Source organism: Gracilinanus agilis, chromosome 3, assembly GCF_016433145.1.
Source record: "Gracilinanus agilis isolate LMUSP501 chromosome 3, AgileGrace, whole genome shotgun sequence".
Taxonomy (NCBI): domain Eukaryota; kingdom Metazoa; phylum Chordata; class Mammalia; order Didelphimorphia; family Didelphidae; genus Gracilinanus; species Gracilinanus agilis.
In genome coordinates, this window is record NC_058132.1 from 331,079,823 (window position 1) to 331,099,509 (window position 19,687).

The window sequence follows — 19,687 nt, forward strand, 5'->3', positions numbered from 1 at the left end:
ATTAAAAAAAATGTGGAAATGATGTAGTAAGAGGCTCTAATGTCTTTTACATCTAAAAAGAACCTGAAGAAAAGGTAGGAGAAACTCACAGACCAAAAGTCACACACAACAAAGAGAAAAATCTTCTGAAAAATAATCACTTAAACCCATGTATTGTTGTTATTATGTACAGTATTACCCAGAAAAAGGTCCTTGATTCCCAAACTTAGTCTTGTGACACTTCAATATACCTGATTACGCCTCAAATCTCATGAAATCCTCAAAACAAAATTATTCGCTTTAAAAAAATTAAGGCTATATAAAGCAACAGTCATCAAAACAATATGGTACTGACTAAGAGACAGAGGGGAGGATCAGTGGAATAGACTTGGGGTTAATGACATCAGCAAGACAGTGTATGATAAACCCAAAGAGCCCAAATGTTGGGACATGAATCCACTATTTGACAAAAACTGCTGGGAAATTTGGAAAACAATATGGGAGAGATTAGGTTTAGATCAACATCTCACACCCTACACCAAGATAAATTCAGAATGGGTGAATGACTTGAATATAAAGAGGGAAACTATAAATAAGTTAACTGAACACAGAATAGTATACTTATCAGATCTTTGGGAAAGGTAAGAATTTAAAACCAAGCAAGAGTTAGAGAAAATTACAAAATGTAAATTAAATGGTTTTGATTATATTAAACTAAAAAGCTTTTGTACAAACAAAAACAATGTAGTCAAAATCAGAAGGGAAACAACAAATTGGGAAAAAATCTTTATAACAAAAAACTCTGACAGGAGTCTAATTACTCAAATATACAAGGAGTTAAATCAATTGTATAAAAAATCAAGCCATTCCCCAATTGAAAAATGGGCAAGAGACATGAATAGGCAATTTTCAGGTAAAGAAATAAAAAATATCAATAAGCACATGAGAAAGTGCTCTAAATCTCTAATAATTAGAGAAATGCAAATCAAAACAACTCTGAGGTATCACCTCACACCTAGCAGATTGCCTAAAATGAAAGAAGGGGAGAGTAATGAATGCTGGAGGGGATGTGGCCAAATTGGGACATTAATGCATTGCTGGTGGAGTTGTGAAATGATCCAACCATTCTGGCTGGCAATTTGGAACTATGCCCAAAGGGCTATAAAAGAATGCTTGCCCTTTGATCCAGCCATACTATTGTTGGGTTTGTACCCCAAAGAGATCATAGATAAACAGACTTGTATGAAAATATTTATAGCTGCGCTTCTTGTGGTGGCAAAGAACTGGAAAAGGAGGGTATGTCCTTCAATTGGGGAATGGCTGAACAAATTATGGTATATGCTGGTGCTGGAATACTATTGTGCTAAAAGGAATAACAAACTGGAGGAGTTCCAGGTGAACTGGAAAGATCTCCAGGAACTGATGCAGAGTGAGAGGAGCAGAGCCAGAAGAACATTGTACACAGAGACTGATATACTATGGTAAAATCGAATGTAATGGACCTCTGTACCAGCAGCAATACAAAAACCCAGGACAGCTCTGAGGAATTTATGGTAAAGATGCTACCCACATCCAGAGGAAGGACTGCAGGAGAGGAAACATATAAGAAAAACAGCTGCTTGAACGCATGGGCAGGGGTGGACATGATTGAGGATGTGGACTCAAAACTACCACACCAATGCAACTACCAACAATTTGGAAATAGGTCTTGATCAAGGACACATGATAAAACCAGTGGAAATGTGGGTCGGTCATGGGTGGGGAGAGTGTGTGGGGGGTGAAGGGGAAAGTAGGAGCATGAATCATGTAACCAAGTTAAAAATGAATATTAATAAATGTTTAAAATTTAAAAAAAAATTAAGGCTAGCCTTCAAGGAGAAAAAGTTAAAAAGACACAAGTTGATGGTTTCCACTTTTTTTTTTTTGAGAGGAACGAGGAGAACCATTTGAATTAAATGAGAGTACTTGAGAAATGAAGTAAGACAGTTTCTTACTAAGTCTCAGGGCAATATCACCACCACCACCACCACCACCACCACCACCACCACCACCACCATCATCATCATCATCATCATCATCATCATCATCATCATCATCAGGATCTCTCTCATTTATTTGTTGCCTCAAGTCATTCTTTATGCACCTACCAGCAGCTCAAGCAAGTGAATATCTGCTTGATACCATACAGGCAAAGGCACTGAGAAATATAAATGTTTATATCCCAAGGCTGAATAAACTGATACCTGAAATGTGACTTAAAAGACTAATTGCTTCCTTAATTTCTATTCATTCTCAAGATAGCTATGTTATTATCTATATATGTCACTATGCTATCTGCATAGTTGCTATTTTAAGAAGCTATTGTCAGAAATTTGTGATATACACATAGGTTTATCTTTCAGAAGATAAAGATTAGTTATTCTGTATATCCATTTAAGATAGGATAAGATTAAATAGTCTGAAAACTTCCAGAAAGATGGGAGAATGAGAAAAGAAGCCCCACCTCTCCCTCAAAAATAATGAGAAGGGTTAAAAAAAAATTAAAACTACTAAAACATTTACATGAGAAAAGTTACACTTACCCAAAATAAAAGTTAAGGAAACTGAAAAACTGATAATTTTTATTTGCATTTGGGGTTATTACCAAAAGAGATTGCAAAGGGATTGCAAATTTTTCCTGGAGGAATGTTTCCTACAAATGTTTTCTCCAGGAAGCATTTAAGGAAAAAAAAAGTACATATATAAACTGAGAAGCAAAAAAGCAAACACTGGGAAGAGAAAATGACAAAATGCCAAGATATCCAGATACTATCAAATGGATAAATGACATTTAAAGAATTTAAGGAAGAATCAACACAGGCGAGAAAATCATAACAGGATACTTTTAAAAAAAGCAAACACTGAGCAGTTAAAACATCCTAGGAGGAACCAAAGCCAAAAAAAGAATATTTTAAAATACAATTTAATCAAGAGTAAGTGTAAACCTTAATGGTCAATATAGAAAATGTAACAGAAAGAATAAAAGATAGGATCCAAAGAAACTGACAGGAAAATTAGTATGGATAAAAATCATAGAGAAAGCGGGGGAAGCAAAAGAATGAACTTGAGAAATAAAGAGATATAAAAACCATAAAGCTATAAATCTGAAGGTCAAAACTATATATAGAATTATTATTATAGTTAAGATCACTGAGACAGTCTACAAATAGAGAGAAAACTCAAAAGAATTTTATCAGTATATTCTAGGAATCCATATAAGGAAACTTTCCAGAAATATTTTAAGGGAAAAAAAAGTGATACTTTACAAACAGAATTTATTGGTTTCCAAAATAGAGAATTTCAAACTCAACTCTCCTGAGTACATTGCCATTAATAATAATGATTACATTACATAATAATATTGCATTACACTACATATAATAGATAATATTTTACTATTTTTGTTATGCAAAAAAGTTAAGTGTGATCCTTCTGATAAAAGCACATTGCCATTAAACATCAATACTACTACAATATAAATTGAAAGTAAGAAAACAATTGGACTAAGACAAGGAGATGGTTTTATGAAAAAATAAAACATAATCCATTGGTTAATTTCATCAAAAAGAGAAAGAAAATCAAATTATCATGATAAAAAATGTAAAGGGTGAACTGAAAACCAGTTCTGAAGATAACTGAAGATAAAATTAAAACAATTATTAGGAGTTATTTTGCCCAATTATATGCCAATAAATTTAATAACCTAAGCAAAATAGATGAATATTTTTAAATATAAATTGCCAAGAATTACAGAAAATATATTACTTAAATAATCCTATCTCAATTAAAGAAACTGAACAAGGCATTAATAAATTTTCTAAGAAATAAGAACCAGCTAGATACACAAGTGAATTCTACCAAACATTTAAAAAGCAAATAATTCCAATACTATATAATTAAAAAAACATTAATTGTCATGGATAGGCTGAGTGAATATAATAAAAATGAAAACTCTATCTATATTAATCTACCTGTTTAGTGCCATACCAACCAAACTACCCCAAAGTTTTATTTCACATAGTTAGAAAAAATAATAATGAATTTCATTTGGAAGAAAAAATGGCCAAGAATATCAAAAGAATTAATTAAAGAAATATGAAGAAAGGTAGCTTAGCTGTACCAGATCTCAAAACTTCATTAAAAAGTGACAACCACCAAAACAATCTGGTACTGGCTAAGAAATAGAGTAATAAAATCAATAGAATATGTTAGGCATTCAACATGTTACAGTAAATGACCATAGTGACCTAGTGTTTAACAAACCCAAAGACCCAAGCTTTTGGAAGAAGAACTCACTATTCTACAAAAACTTCTGGGAAAAATGGAAAACAATATGGCAGAAACTAGGCATAAAGTAATACTTAACACCATATGCCAAAGTCAAGTCAAAATGGATACATGATTTAGAAATAATGGGTAAAACCATAAACAAATTAGAGGAACATCGAATAGTTTGTCAGATCTGTGGATAAGGGATAGAAAATATTATGAGATGTAAAATATTTAACTTTATCTACATTAAATTAAGCAACCAAGATTAGAAGGGAAACAACAAACTGGGAAAGAAACTTTATAGCAAGTATCTCAGAAAAAAATCTCATTTCTCAAATACATAGAGAACCAAGTCATATTTATACCAATACAAAGCATTCTCCAACTGATAAATGGTCAAAAGGATAAGAATAGGCAGTTTTCAGATTAAGAAATTAAAAGTATCTTCAATAATATGAAAAAAATGCTCTCCATCACTATGAACAAACACTGCTGATAGGCCTATAGATTGGTACAAGCTTCTGGGAAAGGAAATCTGTTAATAAGAGTCATCTCATTGTTCGTATCTTCTGACCCAGCAATCTGATCCCACTACTAGTGCTATAAAAAGTTATTAAAAGGGGGAAAAGGGACTGACTTATGCAAAAACGTGTACAGTTGATTTATTTGTAAGCAAAAACAAAAACAAAAAACTAGAGATAACCTATATGACCTAAATCAGGGAATATCTAGGTAATTTATATTATTAATGTAAGTATAAAGTGTTATACTATAAAAATATGAAAATGTGAATATGAAGAAAAAAAGAAAGACATAAAATAACATACTGCCATGTCCGCAGAATTAAAACATGCACATTAATATCAGAGAGGCAACACAGCATAATGATAAAATATCCTATGTCCAGTCAGGAAGGCTAGGACTTAAAGAATACTGACTCATTCACTGATGAGCTGAGGAGCCCTAGGCAATTCACTGGACCTGCGCAAGTTCCTCATACATAAAATGAGATGATTGGTCTAAATGAATTCTAAGGTTCCTTCATACTTGAAATTTATGATCCTATGACAATTCAATATTTAAAAAAAAACAAGCTAGGCTAACAAAATAGTGAATAGATGGATTCAGAAATAGACATGAACCAAACCAGTGCTACTACTTTGTTAAAATTAATTTTCCATATGCTTTGCATGACTTCATATGAATAATTGATATCAGATTGCTTAACTTCTCAAAGGATAGGGAAGGGCCACGAAAGAGGAAGAGAATTTGGAACTCAACATTTTAAAAAAAAAACAAATGCTAAAATTTTTTAAATATAATTGGGAATTATATAACAAAATAAAGAAAAACATATTTTAAAAATAATTTTCCAATTAAATTTCCAAATAGTTTAAATGTTAAGGTTTTATATCAGAATATGCTCCATATTGTTGGATTATTTATTTTTATTTGTTCAGCATCAGTCCACATATAACATTTAAATAAAATCACTTTTAAAAGATGAAATGGCCCTAATAGAGCAGAAAGATAGAAGAAGAAAACTTAAAATTTCTAACATTAAAAGTTATACACTCACTTTCCCTGGAGATTTTTAAGAAATAAGACAGATAGAGAAGGTAAGAGGATATGGTTTAGAAACTGCACTAAGGCTCTGATCCTATGCCTAGAAGTTCTTTCAATTCTCTGGGCCTCAATTTCTTTAACATTCAATAAGAGTGTCAGAATGATCTTTAGGGGCCTGTCAGCTCTAAAATTTAATGACTAATCAGTCTGCAGAAACACTAGTGCATTAGATTAGTGGTGTCAAACTCAATTAGAAACAGGGGCCACTAAAATATGCAGGGATCCCTGAGGGCTTCATATTGACTTAGAAAACCACATGTTTCTAGTTTAAAAATGAACTTATTTTGTTAAATATTTCCCAATTATATTTTAATCTGGTTCAAGCCAGTCAGGAGTGTTGTGGGCCACTGGTGGTGTTTCTAACATCTCTGGATAAATGATTTTTGGAGATTATTTTCCATTTATAGATTTAATAAGTGTTTAGGATATATTTGTAATTCATTGAACATTGAAAACTGACCCCAAATCAAATGCATGGCACTCTGGCCAATGAATCCCCCATCCTAATGATGCCACGCCACCGCTTTCTCAATACTAAGACTTTATCATGCACAGCACTCTGAAATCCAATGGATTTAGATAACAAATTAGATCTAGGTCATGCATTAATGTTACTATATATGAGAAACTACACAATTCTGAAAAGAAACCATGAAAATAGACACCAGAGTCTTACCTTCACCATGAATGTGAAGTCTGTTAGGGCAGGGGAATAGACAGCACCTCCTGCACATGGGCCCATGATCAAAGAAATTTGAGGGACAACTCCAGATGCCATGACATTCCTCTGCCAAAAGAGAAAAAGCAAAGGTTACCTGGTTACTTGAGCATGTTCAAGGTTTTATCAACAAACAGATAAAGGCAACAATAAAATAACATTTGTATTATTTACACAGAAACTGCATCCAGGCAACAGGAAAGAAATGCTATAATCTATTACTAAAGTTCTTTTTTTCCCCCTTCGGGCTGCCTCCAAGTAGCATAATTTGGTAGAATGAATACTGGATAGGGAGCCAAAAGAAAAGAAGTGAGTCCATACCTATGAACTACCTACTACCCTTAATGAGTTCATACCTATGAACATACCTACTACACTTAGTAAACATGTAGGAAAAGCATTTAACTCCCTTTAAGCCTCAATTTCCTCATCTGTAAAATGGAGATTATGGGTAGGTATACGCCAGCCTCATAAATTTGTTGAGAGAAAAATATTTCATAAGAAATAAGGTGTTATATAAATGGAATTTTTTATTGTTGTTATAGCCAGGGTAGAAACGGGATGGAAAGTATGTGGATTTTCTTCCACTATATCTGTTCTCCCTTTTCAACTTCCATCAGGACTTTTCTATGAATTCCAAGCAAAGTTCCCTTCTAAAGGAGGGGTTGTTAAGGAAGTCCACATAAAAATTTCAGGGGGTCTGTGAACTTATATGAGAAAAAAATTACAACTTTATATTTACTTACCTATAACTAAAACATATTTTTTCTTCAATTAAGAATTTTTTAATAAGAACATTATTCTGAGGGGTCCATAAGCTTCACCAGACAGCTAAATGGATTCATGATATTCAAAAAAGGTTAAGAACTTCTGGTCTAAGTTTTTGACAACATATAACACCCCTTCATGTTAAAAACTAAAACAAATATGAAAACATAGGAATAAACAGACCTTTCCTTAACATAAATAGTATGTATCTAAAACCAAGATTATATGTAGAAGGGATAAACAAGAGGCTTAACAGTAAGATCAGGAGTAAAGCAAAGTCATCTATTGTCATCATTACTATTTAATACAATGCTAGAAATGCTTTATCTCAATAAAAAAATTGAGGGAATAAACATAAGGCAAAGAGGAAATAAAATTATCATTTTTTGTAAATGACATATTGGTTTACTTAGAGTATCTAGAGAGCCAATTAAAAAATTGACTGAAGCAAATGATGGCCTTAGCAAAGTTGCCGGATAAGAAATAAATTCACAAAAATCATCAGAATTTCTGCATATTACCAACAAAACCCTGAAGGAAGAGACAGAGAAATTCCATTCAAAATAACTATGAAATGTATAAAATACTTCAGCATATATCCACTAAGACATGTGCAAGCATCATATAACACAACTAAAAACTTTTTACATAAATGAGGACAGGTCTAAAGAACTGGAGAAATATTACCTGCTTAAGGACAAGGCTGAGCTAATATATAATAAAAATGACAACACTCCCTAAAATTACCTATCAAGGTAAACTATCAAGAATTACTATTATTTTTAAACCCTTACCTTCTGGCTTAGAACCAATTCACCCCCAACAGGTTGGGGAGTGGGAGAGGATGAGAAGAGGAGAAAATGGTTTAAAAAAAAGTGACAAATTCCCATCTGTTCTGCTAGGACCCTCATCACTGAGGCAGCTTCTCTAGAAGATAAAATGAATTTTCCAACTAGCACCCTGTCCATTTCAGAATATTAGAGGGGGAAAAAGTGTCCCTCCTTATTCCCATCCACCTCTATCTTTTCCTGGGCAACCTAGGCACCATAAACCCAGGGAAACAAGTGACACACCAACCACAGAAGAAAATGGTGCTGACTGGCAGGGAGAGGGGAAAAGAACATTTACCACCTTAGGGGTAGTATTTAAGTTGCTGTCCTGGCTCTCTCACTTTAGGTTTTCCAATCTCTTTCCACTGATATTCTATCTGTCATTTATACTCCAACAAACTTACTTACTCTAGTGTAGGGGTTAAGTACACAATTTTTTTTACTATCCTGATAACTATATATCAATATAATTGGTTTCCTTTGTAATCCCAGGTATGTTGTTTCATGTACTTAAAAATATTGTTCTGAGAAGGGGTCTATGCCATTAAAAAGGTTTTAATAACCTGGGCTCTAGAGCCTCAGTTCCACCAGAAGCAATGAAAGAAGCCCTCTGTCTCTCCCTGCAGAATGAAAAGCTTTGCCTCCTATTAAACAAATTACAGCCATTAGCAAAGTACTGTAGATAGGGGAGAGTTTTCAGCATAAGATCCTGTTCCTTTCCTCTAAAAATCATACTATATTTGAGGTGAGGCCTAAAAATAAACTGGTTATACTGAGTCATTCTCCTCAAAGAGTCTGTCTAGTCTTCTTTCCCCAAAACTATCCCATTTCCTTTAGGGGAAGAGTACCAGCAATGACCTATGAGTCCTTTTCCAAAAACTTAGAAATAGGTTAGCTTGATTTTACAGTCTACCTAATCCTGCCTACCTAACTGCCTGCCTTTCTTGTCCCTTCCCCTCGCCCACCTACTCCTTCCTCTCCCGGTGTTGCTACGTAGAAGAGATTACGACTCCTTCCTCATACCGTCAACCCCCTTGGCCTGGATCTTCCTCATCCCACCCCAGGCAAGTCATCTAGAGCCTCAGAGCCCAGTTGCTCGGAGAAGAAGTATATCTGGTGAGAGGAGAGATGGAAATGTATGGAAGTCCCAGCAGATGAAGGTGAGAAGAAGGATATAGTGGAATAGAATCGGGGCAGGGAGCATAAGCCTGGGAGCTTCTGGCCAAGGCTACTACGGGGAGACATTGAGGGATGTGGGGAATGGCCCTATTAGAAGGTTGAATTCAGAATCTTTATTTTATATATCATTAAATTTTTTTTAATTTCTTCTCTTTAATGAACATTTTTAAACAAAGAAGATAATATGAATACAACTACTTTGAGACAACTATTTGATTCTGAGAATTCTCTATCATATTTATTTTTGAAATGTAGAATTTTTGTTCTATAGCATATGTGTCTATATGGAGGATAAGAATCAAACTAAGATACAACAGAAAATTGAATAGCACTATTGCTCATCACAGGGTTCAAACAAATGATGTGAGGAGAGAAAAACAAAAAAACCGGGCATGGCTATGGAAATTACATGAAATTACAGTCACTGCCATTTATATACACAATTACTACACTACCGTAAGATTATATGTATCAGTAAATAAATGTCAAATTATATTTGCTCTTAATTTTGATTGCAACATTAAATATTGTTCACATAAGCTTAGCATTCAGAATTACTCATTGTTGCCTGCTTACCACTTTAAACAAATTAGAAAAAAATGGTCATAGATTTATAAAACCCAATTATATGCACATTCAGAAGAGAATGGAGAATGCTGTAAATAGCTTAATGTTTTAATATGTTGGGGATTTTGTCTCAGTTTTTCTAACAATTATCCTTATAATTAGAATACAAGCTTGCTGATGGCAAGGACTATTTCATTTATATCTCTATATCCTTAGTGCCTGGAACAGAGTAGGTACCTCATTAATATCTACTGAATTTTAATTGAACGATTTAAAAAACTGTAATAAAAAGTCTTGTTATAGCCAAGATTCCTTCATAATGCAGGTCGTGGAATTTTATAATGATATATTAGAATAAATGATCTCTAAACTAAGCTTCCAAATCTAAACTTTGACAACTTTAACTATCTTTGCCCCTGACCTATGTAAATTCTCAGGCAATTTTCAAATTTAAATGTAATTAGTGTCCCTTTTCTCTACTGGGAGGAGAGTAGATACAGGAAAGAAAGGTTAAGGAGAATGTGTCAAACCAATGAGCTAAATCTGGCTCCCCACTTGATTCTTTTTTGGTCCCTAGACTAATTTTGTCCTAGTCACTGTCAATAAATCCCAAAGAAAAAAATTCTCCCCTGGAAGACTGCTACAACTTTTGAATTTAGAGTATTGACCTTTAGTTTGACTATAAAGAATTAAGGGAAAGTTCACAGGATGATAGATTCAGGGCTAGAAGGGGACCTTAGAAGTCATCAAGTCCAACTCCCTCATTTTATAGATGAAAAAAAACTGAGGGTCAGAGATTAATTGATTTGCCTAAGTTCACACAGGTTTTAAGCAGCAGAGTCAGGATTCAAATTTAAGCCCTCTATCTCCAAATACAAGTCCATTTCCACTGAACCATAATGCCTCCTCACAGCTGAAGAGTAGTGACTAGTGAATGATCAGCTACTATGCACCTCAGTATATTAAGTATTCAATTAATATTGTCTGGTTGATTTAAAATGTCTGAGATAATCCTATTCATGTTATAGTCAAAGGGAAAGTTAAGCTGCATCAAGAGTGTCTAACTTAATATTTTTTAAAAGATGATAACTGAATTTCAATATAATTGGTTTCCTTCAAAAAGGATTATATATTTAATAACATTATTCTGGAAAAGGTTCCATAGGTTTCACCAGACTGTCAAAGTTTCATCACACAAAAAAGGCAAGAATCCCTGCTTTGATTTTCTTCTCTCTCCTTTTCTGTAGTGATCTGTCTATAAGGTACCTCTGTCTCATCTAATACTCCTCTCTCACTCTCTCTGTTTCACTGTTCTGCATTCTGTAAAGCTATTTTGCTAGTAAAATTCTTTCTGTCTCTCTCTTTCTACCTCTCCTCCACCAGATCAACCCCACCCCAATTGGCCATAATGAAGAATTAAAATACATTTGAAAATGTAGTTCTAATTGATGAATAAAGTTTTATTCCTTGTTCTTAAATTTTAAATCATAGGTGTTTAATCTTGGGCATGTCTCTCTCAAAAAAGATATAGTTTCCTATGACCACATTTTCCCAATTCAATATCACTGATCCAGATACTTCTACAAAACCCAGAATGGCTATTAACAGAACAAATCCTATTAAACAGAAGAAAACTCAAGAAAGATAGTCAGATACCCCAAAGTTGTATCAGTCAAAGGTTGAATAATCCCATATATTTTTACTTCATTCTCTTCAACCTGGATCTCTTACCAAAAATATATCGGCATAACCAGCCAAGGATTCTACCCCTTCTTGGATCCGAGCTCCTCCAGAGTCATTCAGTCCAATTACAGGAGCCCCAACCATCATAGCTTGATCCATGACCTACAGGGAGCACAAAGACTTGTGTTATAACAACATTCTATCACTATCCACTGGCACTTAATAAAAATATAGCATTTTATCAACACACATTTACAGCATTTTTCATGAAAGGTGAAAAGAATAACAATTTAGGACAAAGAACACTATCTACCTCCAGAGAAAGAACCAGTAGAGATGGAAAGCGCATAATTTTTCACATTAGCTTATTCATGTTTTTATTTGGGGGATTTGGTTTTATATGAGTATTCTCTTACAACAATGATCAATGTGGAAGTATGTTTTGCATGATAGATTCATGTATAACCTGATCAATCCACTAAGCCACCCAGCTGCCCTTCCGACTTTTTTACTACTTTCAAGAATCAACAATCCTTTTGGCACATAGTTATCTCAATGATATGTTCAAAAGTACTGATAATAGAATGGGCAGTAACTTAGGTTACACTTAATCCCAGACTGACTTTTCCTTCCCTGTCTGCAGCCTGAGACAAATTCATTTTTTATGATCCTGATAGAAAAAACCCCTTGTACATTACAAGGCAACTACATACCCTTTATCTTCAACCCCAAAATCTCATCAAACTGATTCTCTGCCTTGTTTTTCTGCTCCTGGGCCTCTTTGGCAGGGCTGGCAGGGTTACCTTACCAAAGAGGTTCAATGAGACCCCAGAGGGCACTTAAGGCCTGTTTTACATTTCAAAAGACATTGATTGAAAGTGCAAGCAAAAGAGTTTGACCCTTTTTTGCTGCTAAATATTTACTTTACAGATCTTTTGGGCATGAGCTCCTGACAGGCTTCCTCCAAACACTGTAAAATCCTAAAAAGAAGGAAGAAAAGAAATGACAATTAAAATTTGTAAAAGATGCAGGGAAGGGTGGGTATTCAAGACAAAGGTTTTTGCTCTTCATTTTTTCAAGGACTTTTAGGAACTTTAATTTGCAAAAACTTTGGACTCTGCATTATTTTCAAATAATGAGCCAAGTACTTAAGAAAAGGGATTCCTATTTTGTGGCTATCCAGCCTTTATTCCCCAAAGATGTTTCTAATAGCTTTGTAATACAAAAATGTGTGTAAAATTGGGTCATGAAGTACATAAAACACTAGACCTAGAGTTAGGAAGACCTGAGTTCAAATCCAGTCTCAGATATTTACTAGCTGTGCGATCCTGGACAAGTCACTTAACTCTGATTGCCTCAGTTTGACTCTTTGTAAAATGGGGATAATAATAGCACTTATCCTCTCAGGGTTGTTGTGAGGATCAAATGAGATAATAATTGTAAAGCACAGTGCCTGGCACATAGTAGGTGTCATATTAAATGGGAGGTATTACTACATGAAATTATAGTTCCCTCTATACTAAAATCAAAATGCATTCCTGTCATTTTCATATAGCAGAATCACAGGATTATAGACAGAGCTAAAAGGCACCTAAGAGACCACTATGTCCATACCACTTGTTTTAGAGTAGAGAAACTTGAGACATGGAGAAGTTAAGAGACTTGCCCAGGCTTACACAGAAGGTTCAGCATTCTAAGGAAAGGATTTGCACCCAGGTCTTCCTGACCCTGAGGCCCATGCTCTTCCCACTGCCCCATACTGTCTCTCAGATGCTTTGTTCTCTTTCTAGTGGGCTTCCTCTGGTTAAAGGTTGATGTAGTTAAGGACTTTTGGTAGTTATTCTCCTGTCCTGACTAGGCCTCAAAGGCCTAAATGTGGAGGCATTTTACCTGTGTCAAAGGTAAAAACAAAAATGATGGCAGAACAATTAATGAAACCAGCAGTAAAACTCCACAACACACTGGACACGCATATTTAGGGAGCGCTTCAGTTTGCCAAATGCTCTCCTCACAGTGACCCTTGAAGTTAGTGATGCAAAGATGATTTCCCCTATATTACAAAGAAGAAAACTGAGACAGGAAAAGGTTCAGAACTTGCCCCAAATCACGTGGCTACAATGGGAATTGAGGGAAATAGACGGGAAACAGAAAATCCCAACCGTTAGGCTTGAGGCTTCCTCTCACATGGGTGTCAGTCCTAGAAAGATGTCTTCACAGGTCAGGAAATTCAGGAAGTCCTCAGGTATGTGGCCTCTGGCTGGACCTTCCCTCCTACCTCCCACTTCTCTGCTGTTGCTGGTTCTTCCCACTTCCAAAGCATGAGTAAGGACCCCATCTCTACCAGCAAATATACCAAACTGAGAGACATATGAACATGTGAAAAAATCCAGAGAAGCTTGCTACAGTCCAGGCCAATCTTTGCATTTCACAGGTTCTTTGAAGATGATAAAAATAAAACATCAGAAGCAGCAGAAAATGCTGCCAGGGAGAGCTTCAAAAAAGAGGGACTGATAATAATATGGCAAAATACACTGACAAAATGTCTGTCTCTTTCTTTGATTTTCTCAAATATTTTCAAATATTTTTTGTAGCTTTCTGTCACTGAGGTGATAGGAGCCAGAAAAAAATATCTTTTCTCTGCTTCACTTGATAATTACTTAACAAAAACTAAAGACACTTAACCATTTAAAGACAATAGCTTGTAGCTCCATTTAACGCACCCCCTCACCCCCCATAGAAACATTTTTGAGTTAACCGAGCATAGTTTATTTTTACCTAATTAAATTACACCTCAATGAATTATATAGACTGCTAGGTGGCACAGCACATGGAGAGTTGGTCCTGGAGTTAAGAAGCCATAAATTCAAATTTGGCCTTGGGCACTCACTAGCATGTCCCAGGACAAGTTACTTTAAAAGAAAAAAATTTCTCTACCTCAGTTTCTTCATCTGTAAGATGAGGATAATAATAGCACCTAGCTTCTACAGTTGTGAAGATAAAATGAGATATTTGTACAGTGCTGAGCAAAACTTAAAGCACCATATAAATGCTAACTATAAATTACTACTATTATTACTGAATTTTTAATATACTAAATTATGCCATTTTACAGGCAAACCAAGATATATATAATGTATTTTATGTTTCTAAACTAATTTTAGACTGTGGAGGGCACTAAAATAAAAAATTGCCCATATTTAAATTTTCATCTCTTGAAAACATCCACCTGGGACAAGCTATTTATTTCACATGACCCAATTAGAACTCTAATTATGAATACTTTCAAGAGAGCACATGCTTTTAAGATTCAATTTCTTGGCTCCCAAAAAATACCATAGTTATATGCTTAAAAATTACAGACACAGTAGTATACCTCAGAAATATTCTCTATTTCAAGACATTTTCCATCTGGAACCTAACGTAGCTCATTTGCCAACTACCTCCAGAGGAAATTCACAATCTCTAGAATCAATATCACAACATAACGATGATTCTGCTTTGGGCATTTCCTAAAAACATAATGCTCTATTAAAGACATATATTTTCTCAATGAAAAATTCCTGAGACATACCTTATTACTAATTCCTTCATTTATTCACTAAGCATTTGTTAAGCAATCTCTGTTTACATTCTACTGTAACTCCACCTTGTGGCTAACCACCACCTTTATATGTTTTTAATTATGGACTAATTTTTTACAAAGTTTAATTAATAACTTTATATTCATATCCTTCTTACTTCCATCTTTGCAATTAAAAGAAAAGCAGTAATGCAAAACTGAACAACCCAACATTATCATGTCCGAGAACATACATGACACAGCACCCCCAGGCCCTGCCTCTCTGGGATAATGCCCCTTCTCCCCAGATTACAATTCTACCTCAAAAAAGCAGAAATTTCCACTATCTTAAGACTAACTGATTAATTTTTTTCTTGCTCCCTTCTCCTTTTGATCTGCTGAATCTCGACATATTACATCAGGTTACAGTTAGATGTGATAACTGAATATCCACAATGAATATACCTGACTGAAGATATAAACCAATCTTCCATTGATCCGGCCTCGGCCAGTTACCACACTATCCCCAGGAAACTGCAAGGGGGAAAAAAAAGGACAAAAGAATATGGATGTAATTTATTTTAATGAACTTGACTGTTGCTTTGTTTAAAAAAAATGAGAGCTAAAATAATCCCAGAGATGATTGCTTAGAATACAAATATGAACGATGAAGACAAAACACCTGTAAACTTCATTAATGCAATCATCCTGGGTGAAAGATTGAACAGATTTCTAAAACTGCATAAGAAACAAGAACTAGTAGTATAGTTTTAGGTTTAATTCTGCTCCTAAGAACATGCTTATTGCCAGGGGTCTAGAATCATGGATTCCTACAGTCATGGAGTCTGCAGAGTTTTAAGGTCTTCAAGGAATACTGACAATTATACATTTTAAATATTTTTTAAAGTAAAAAACCAAATAGAATTTTTGAAAAAAAGGAAAACCACCATTTTAAAGGGAATTCCAACAACCAATGGGAATTCTCCTAAAAAGACAAATGTAAATACCACTAAGGGATTAAAACAATTTTCCAGGCAAAAGAATATATAGTGACTATAGCAAATCTACACATAGAAAAACCAGACCAAGCTTAATGTTATAAAATTCTCACTGCTAGAGAGCTGTGAAAATTAAATTTTGATTTGTATGGTAAAAAAAACTAAATGGTAATACATTACTGAGATGTCCTTATCTAAATTTTGTTTCTTCCCTACTGTCCAGCAATTTGCTTAGCATTCATTAAACAAACATATGGTGCATTTCTTTTTCTTGTTAAATTTTATATATAACATACACAAAAGTCTACCAGACTATGTGTTTTGCTTTGATCTGTTTGCTCAGCTAAAACAGAATGAAACTAAAATGTTATTGTGAACATTTATTCCAGGACCTTTTTCCTATAGTGTTGAAAATCTAAGCAACCAAACTAGCGAGTTTATGAAAAATGCATTATGGTGATGAACTGTCAAATGAGTGCAAGCCTAAAAGAAGTGACTGCTGTGATAATTAGATTAAGTCTACACTTCCCATATTTAGATTTAATCACCAAAGGTGAGAGCACCTCCAAATTCTGGGAGATCCTAACCCACATGTGCTAGAGAGGGTGATGAATCAGAATCACTGACCGCTCCCTAGGCGTACTATGAGAGAAGCCTCTATTGTGATTGGACATACAAATTAGGAGGGAGGCACAGGAAGTGACGCATAAGTGATCCCTTTAAAAGGAGAAGGTCCTCAGTCAGCTGAGAGCTTCTGGTGAAGAGGGCGGCTGATGAAAGAGCTCTTCTGGTCCATGAAGGAGTGTTGAGACCTTGGTGAGACTACTTTAAATATCTTCTTTTGAATTCCACATGGTGAGTTTAAAGACTGAATCTTCCTGACCTTCTCTTAAGAAACTTCTTTTAATAGACTCTGTGAATGAATTTTTGCTTCATTCACCTCCGGGCCTCTGGCCCTCTGGCCCTCTGATTCTTGGCTATGGGTTAATTAGATCTACCTGGATTAATTAGAGGATCGTAGCAAATTACCTAATAAGTTAGATTCTTATTTCCTTATTTCCTCTCTTTCTTCTTAATTGTAAATAAACTTCCATAAAAGTCAATTTCGACTTGAGATTATTCTTAATTGAGGATTGATAATACTTCAATCCTCTGGCGACTGTCTTTTAATATATCAAACCCCAAAAAACCCTTTTCCCCCCCTTACACTGCCTAACAAAGATCTCTGATTCAAGCTCTCCTCTACAGAAAATTGGCACATATTAGATTAATCAAAAACCTGAGTCATCTGGGTAGCCTTCCTATGAGGTGGCTCTCTCCGAAGTACCCCACAACAGAACCAGTTACTGGATACTCAGCCACCAGGGGAAAAGACTCATTTGTTTACTATTTTGTAGCAAAGATCTTTTTTTTTTTTTTGGCCTGGAGCCATGATTTCATTAATGATTTTCCTTTGCCAGGGGATATAACTGTTCTGCAGCCTCAAACCTTAGAAAATTACTTGGGGAGCTCAGAACCTGAGCAACTTGTGTTTTGTATTAGAGGCAGAATTTCAACTTGGATCTCTCTGAGGCAGGCCCTATTTCCATTATGCAACAGGACCACAAGTAGAGCATATAAGAGATGTGAATAAAAACTATATAACATACAATTATATATGCATACCACACTTCTGAATAAATACCTTATTTTTATCAGATGCCATTCCAAAATCAGCACATCTGTGTTCTACAAACATGTCACTTTCAACAAAACTCCCAGGGTCCAACAGGAGACTGATTCGTTCTCTGGCTGTTAGTTTTCCCTGAAATTAAAAAGAACACACAAATTGCCCTGAATAAGTCAGTCTGTGAATCATGCAAGGAAAAACAGGCTTATAAATAAGCATGCTTGCCTTCTGTCGCTCTTTACCCATCTGTACTCCCTTTCCCTGGCTGCCACCATCATAAATCTGGAGACTATCCTACCTCCCTGATTAAGATATAGGTTAAAATGCTATTTTCCCAGTCTGGTAGAAATTAGGTTTAGACAAACATCTCACATCATATACAAAGAGAAGGTCCAAATGATAACATGACTTAGATATAAAAGGTCATATAAACAAATCAGAAGATTAAGTAAGAATATACCTATTGCAACTACAGGCAACAGGGGAAGAGTTCATGGTAAAATAAGAGATAACGAAGACCACCAAAGATAAAATAGGCACTTTTAATTACATAAAAATTTTAAGGTTCTGTATAAACAAAAAAAAATGCAATTAAAATTTGAAGGGAAATAGTAAATTAGGGAAAAATCTCTGCAATAAGTTTTTCTTATAATAGTATGATAGTCAAGATATATACAAGATTGATTCAAATTTCTAAGAACCAAAGCCATTATCTAATAGTTAAATGGTCAAAGGATAGGATAGGCAGTTCCCAGAAGAAATCCATGCAATGAACCATATTAAAAAGTGCTCCAAATCATTAATAATTAAAGAAATGCAGATTTACAACCACTCTTGAGATTTCGTTTCATATCCATCAGGTTGGCAAATATAATAAATTAGAAAATGACAGCTGCTGGAGGGGCATCGGAAAATAGGCACACTAATGCACTACCAGCTGAATTGTGAAAAGGTCTAGATATATGGCTGGACATTCTGGAAACAGTCTGAAACTATCCCCTCCTTTGTGCATATCCTTTGACCCAGCAATACCACTATTAGGCCTATACCCCAATGAGATTGAAGGAGGAGAAGCTGGATGTACACAAATATTTAAATCAGCTCTTTTTGACATCAAAGAACTGGAAACTAAGTGGGTGCCCATCAATTAAGAAAAGGCTGAACAAATTATAGCAAATTACTGTTAAGGAAAATTAGTGAACCCTAAGAAATGATGGAGACTGCTTCAGAGAAACTTGGGGAGACCTGTGTGAACTGATTCAAATAGAACAATTTTTACAATAACAACACTGTAAAGACAAATAACTGAAAGAAATTTGATCAATGAAATGACCAGTTGGAGGACCAGTTGGCAGGCTATTCGTCTGCCCAAAGAGGTGATGGGCTTAAGGTGCAAAATAAGACATTCATTTCTGAAAATAGTTAGGGAATTTCTTTAACTTGATTTATATATATACATATATATATGTATATGTGTGTGTATATATATACATATACACATACATATACATATGTATGTATATGTGTGTGTGTGTGTGTATATATATATATGTATATATATATATATATATATATATATATATAAAATTTTTTTTAAACCCTTACCTTCTGTCTTGGAATCAATATCATGTATTGGTTCCAAGGCAGAAGAGTGGTAGGAGCTAGCCAAAGGGGATTAAGTGACTTGCCCAGGATCACACTGCTAGGAAGTATCTGAGGTCACATTTGAATCCAGGACGTCCTGTCTTTGGGCTTGGCTCTCAATCCACTGAGCCACCTAGCTGCCTGTATATATGTTTA

General features: G+C 34.8%; 1 protein-coding gene across 1 annotated transcript in view; it reads right to left on the reverse strand.

The window, feature by feature from the left end:
• The window catches only part of PCCB (propionyl-CoA carboxylase subunit beta), a 124,755-nt gene that overhangs the window by 99,879 nt on the left and 5,189 nt on the right, over positions 1-19,687 (reverse strand). Inside the window, exons 2-6 of the mRNA XM_044669991.1 lie at positions 17,903-18,022; positions 15,686-15,754; positions 12,585-12,641; positions 11,710-11,823; positions 6,593-6,703 (exon numbers count right to left, since the gene is read on the reverse strand). Of these exons, the coding sequence (XP_044525926.1) occupies positions 6,593-6,703; positions 11,710-11,823; positions 12,585-12,641; positions 15,686-15,754; positions 17,903-18,022 (471 nt within the window). The remainder of the gene's footprint in view (positions 1-6,592; positions 6,704-11,709; positions 11,824-12,584; positions 12,642-15,685; positions 15,755-17,902; positions 18,023-19,687) is intronic.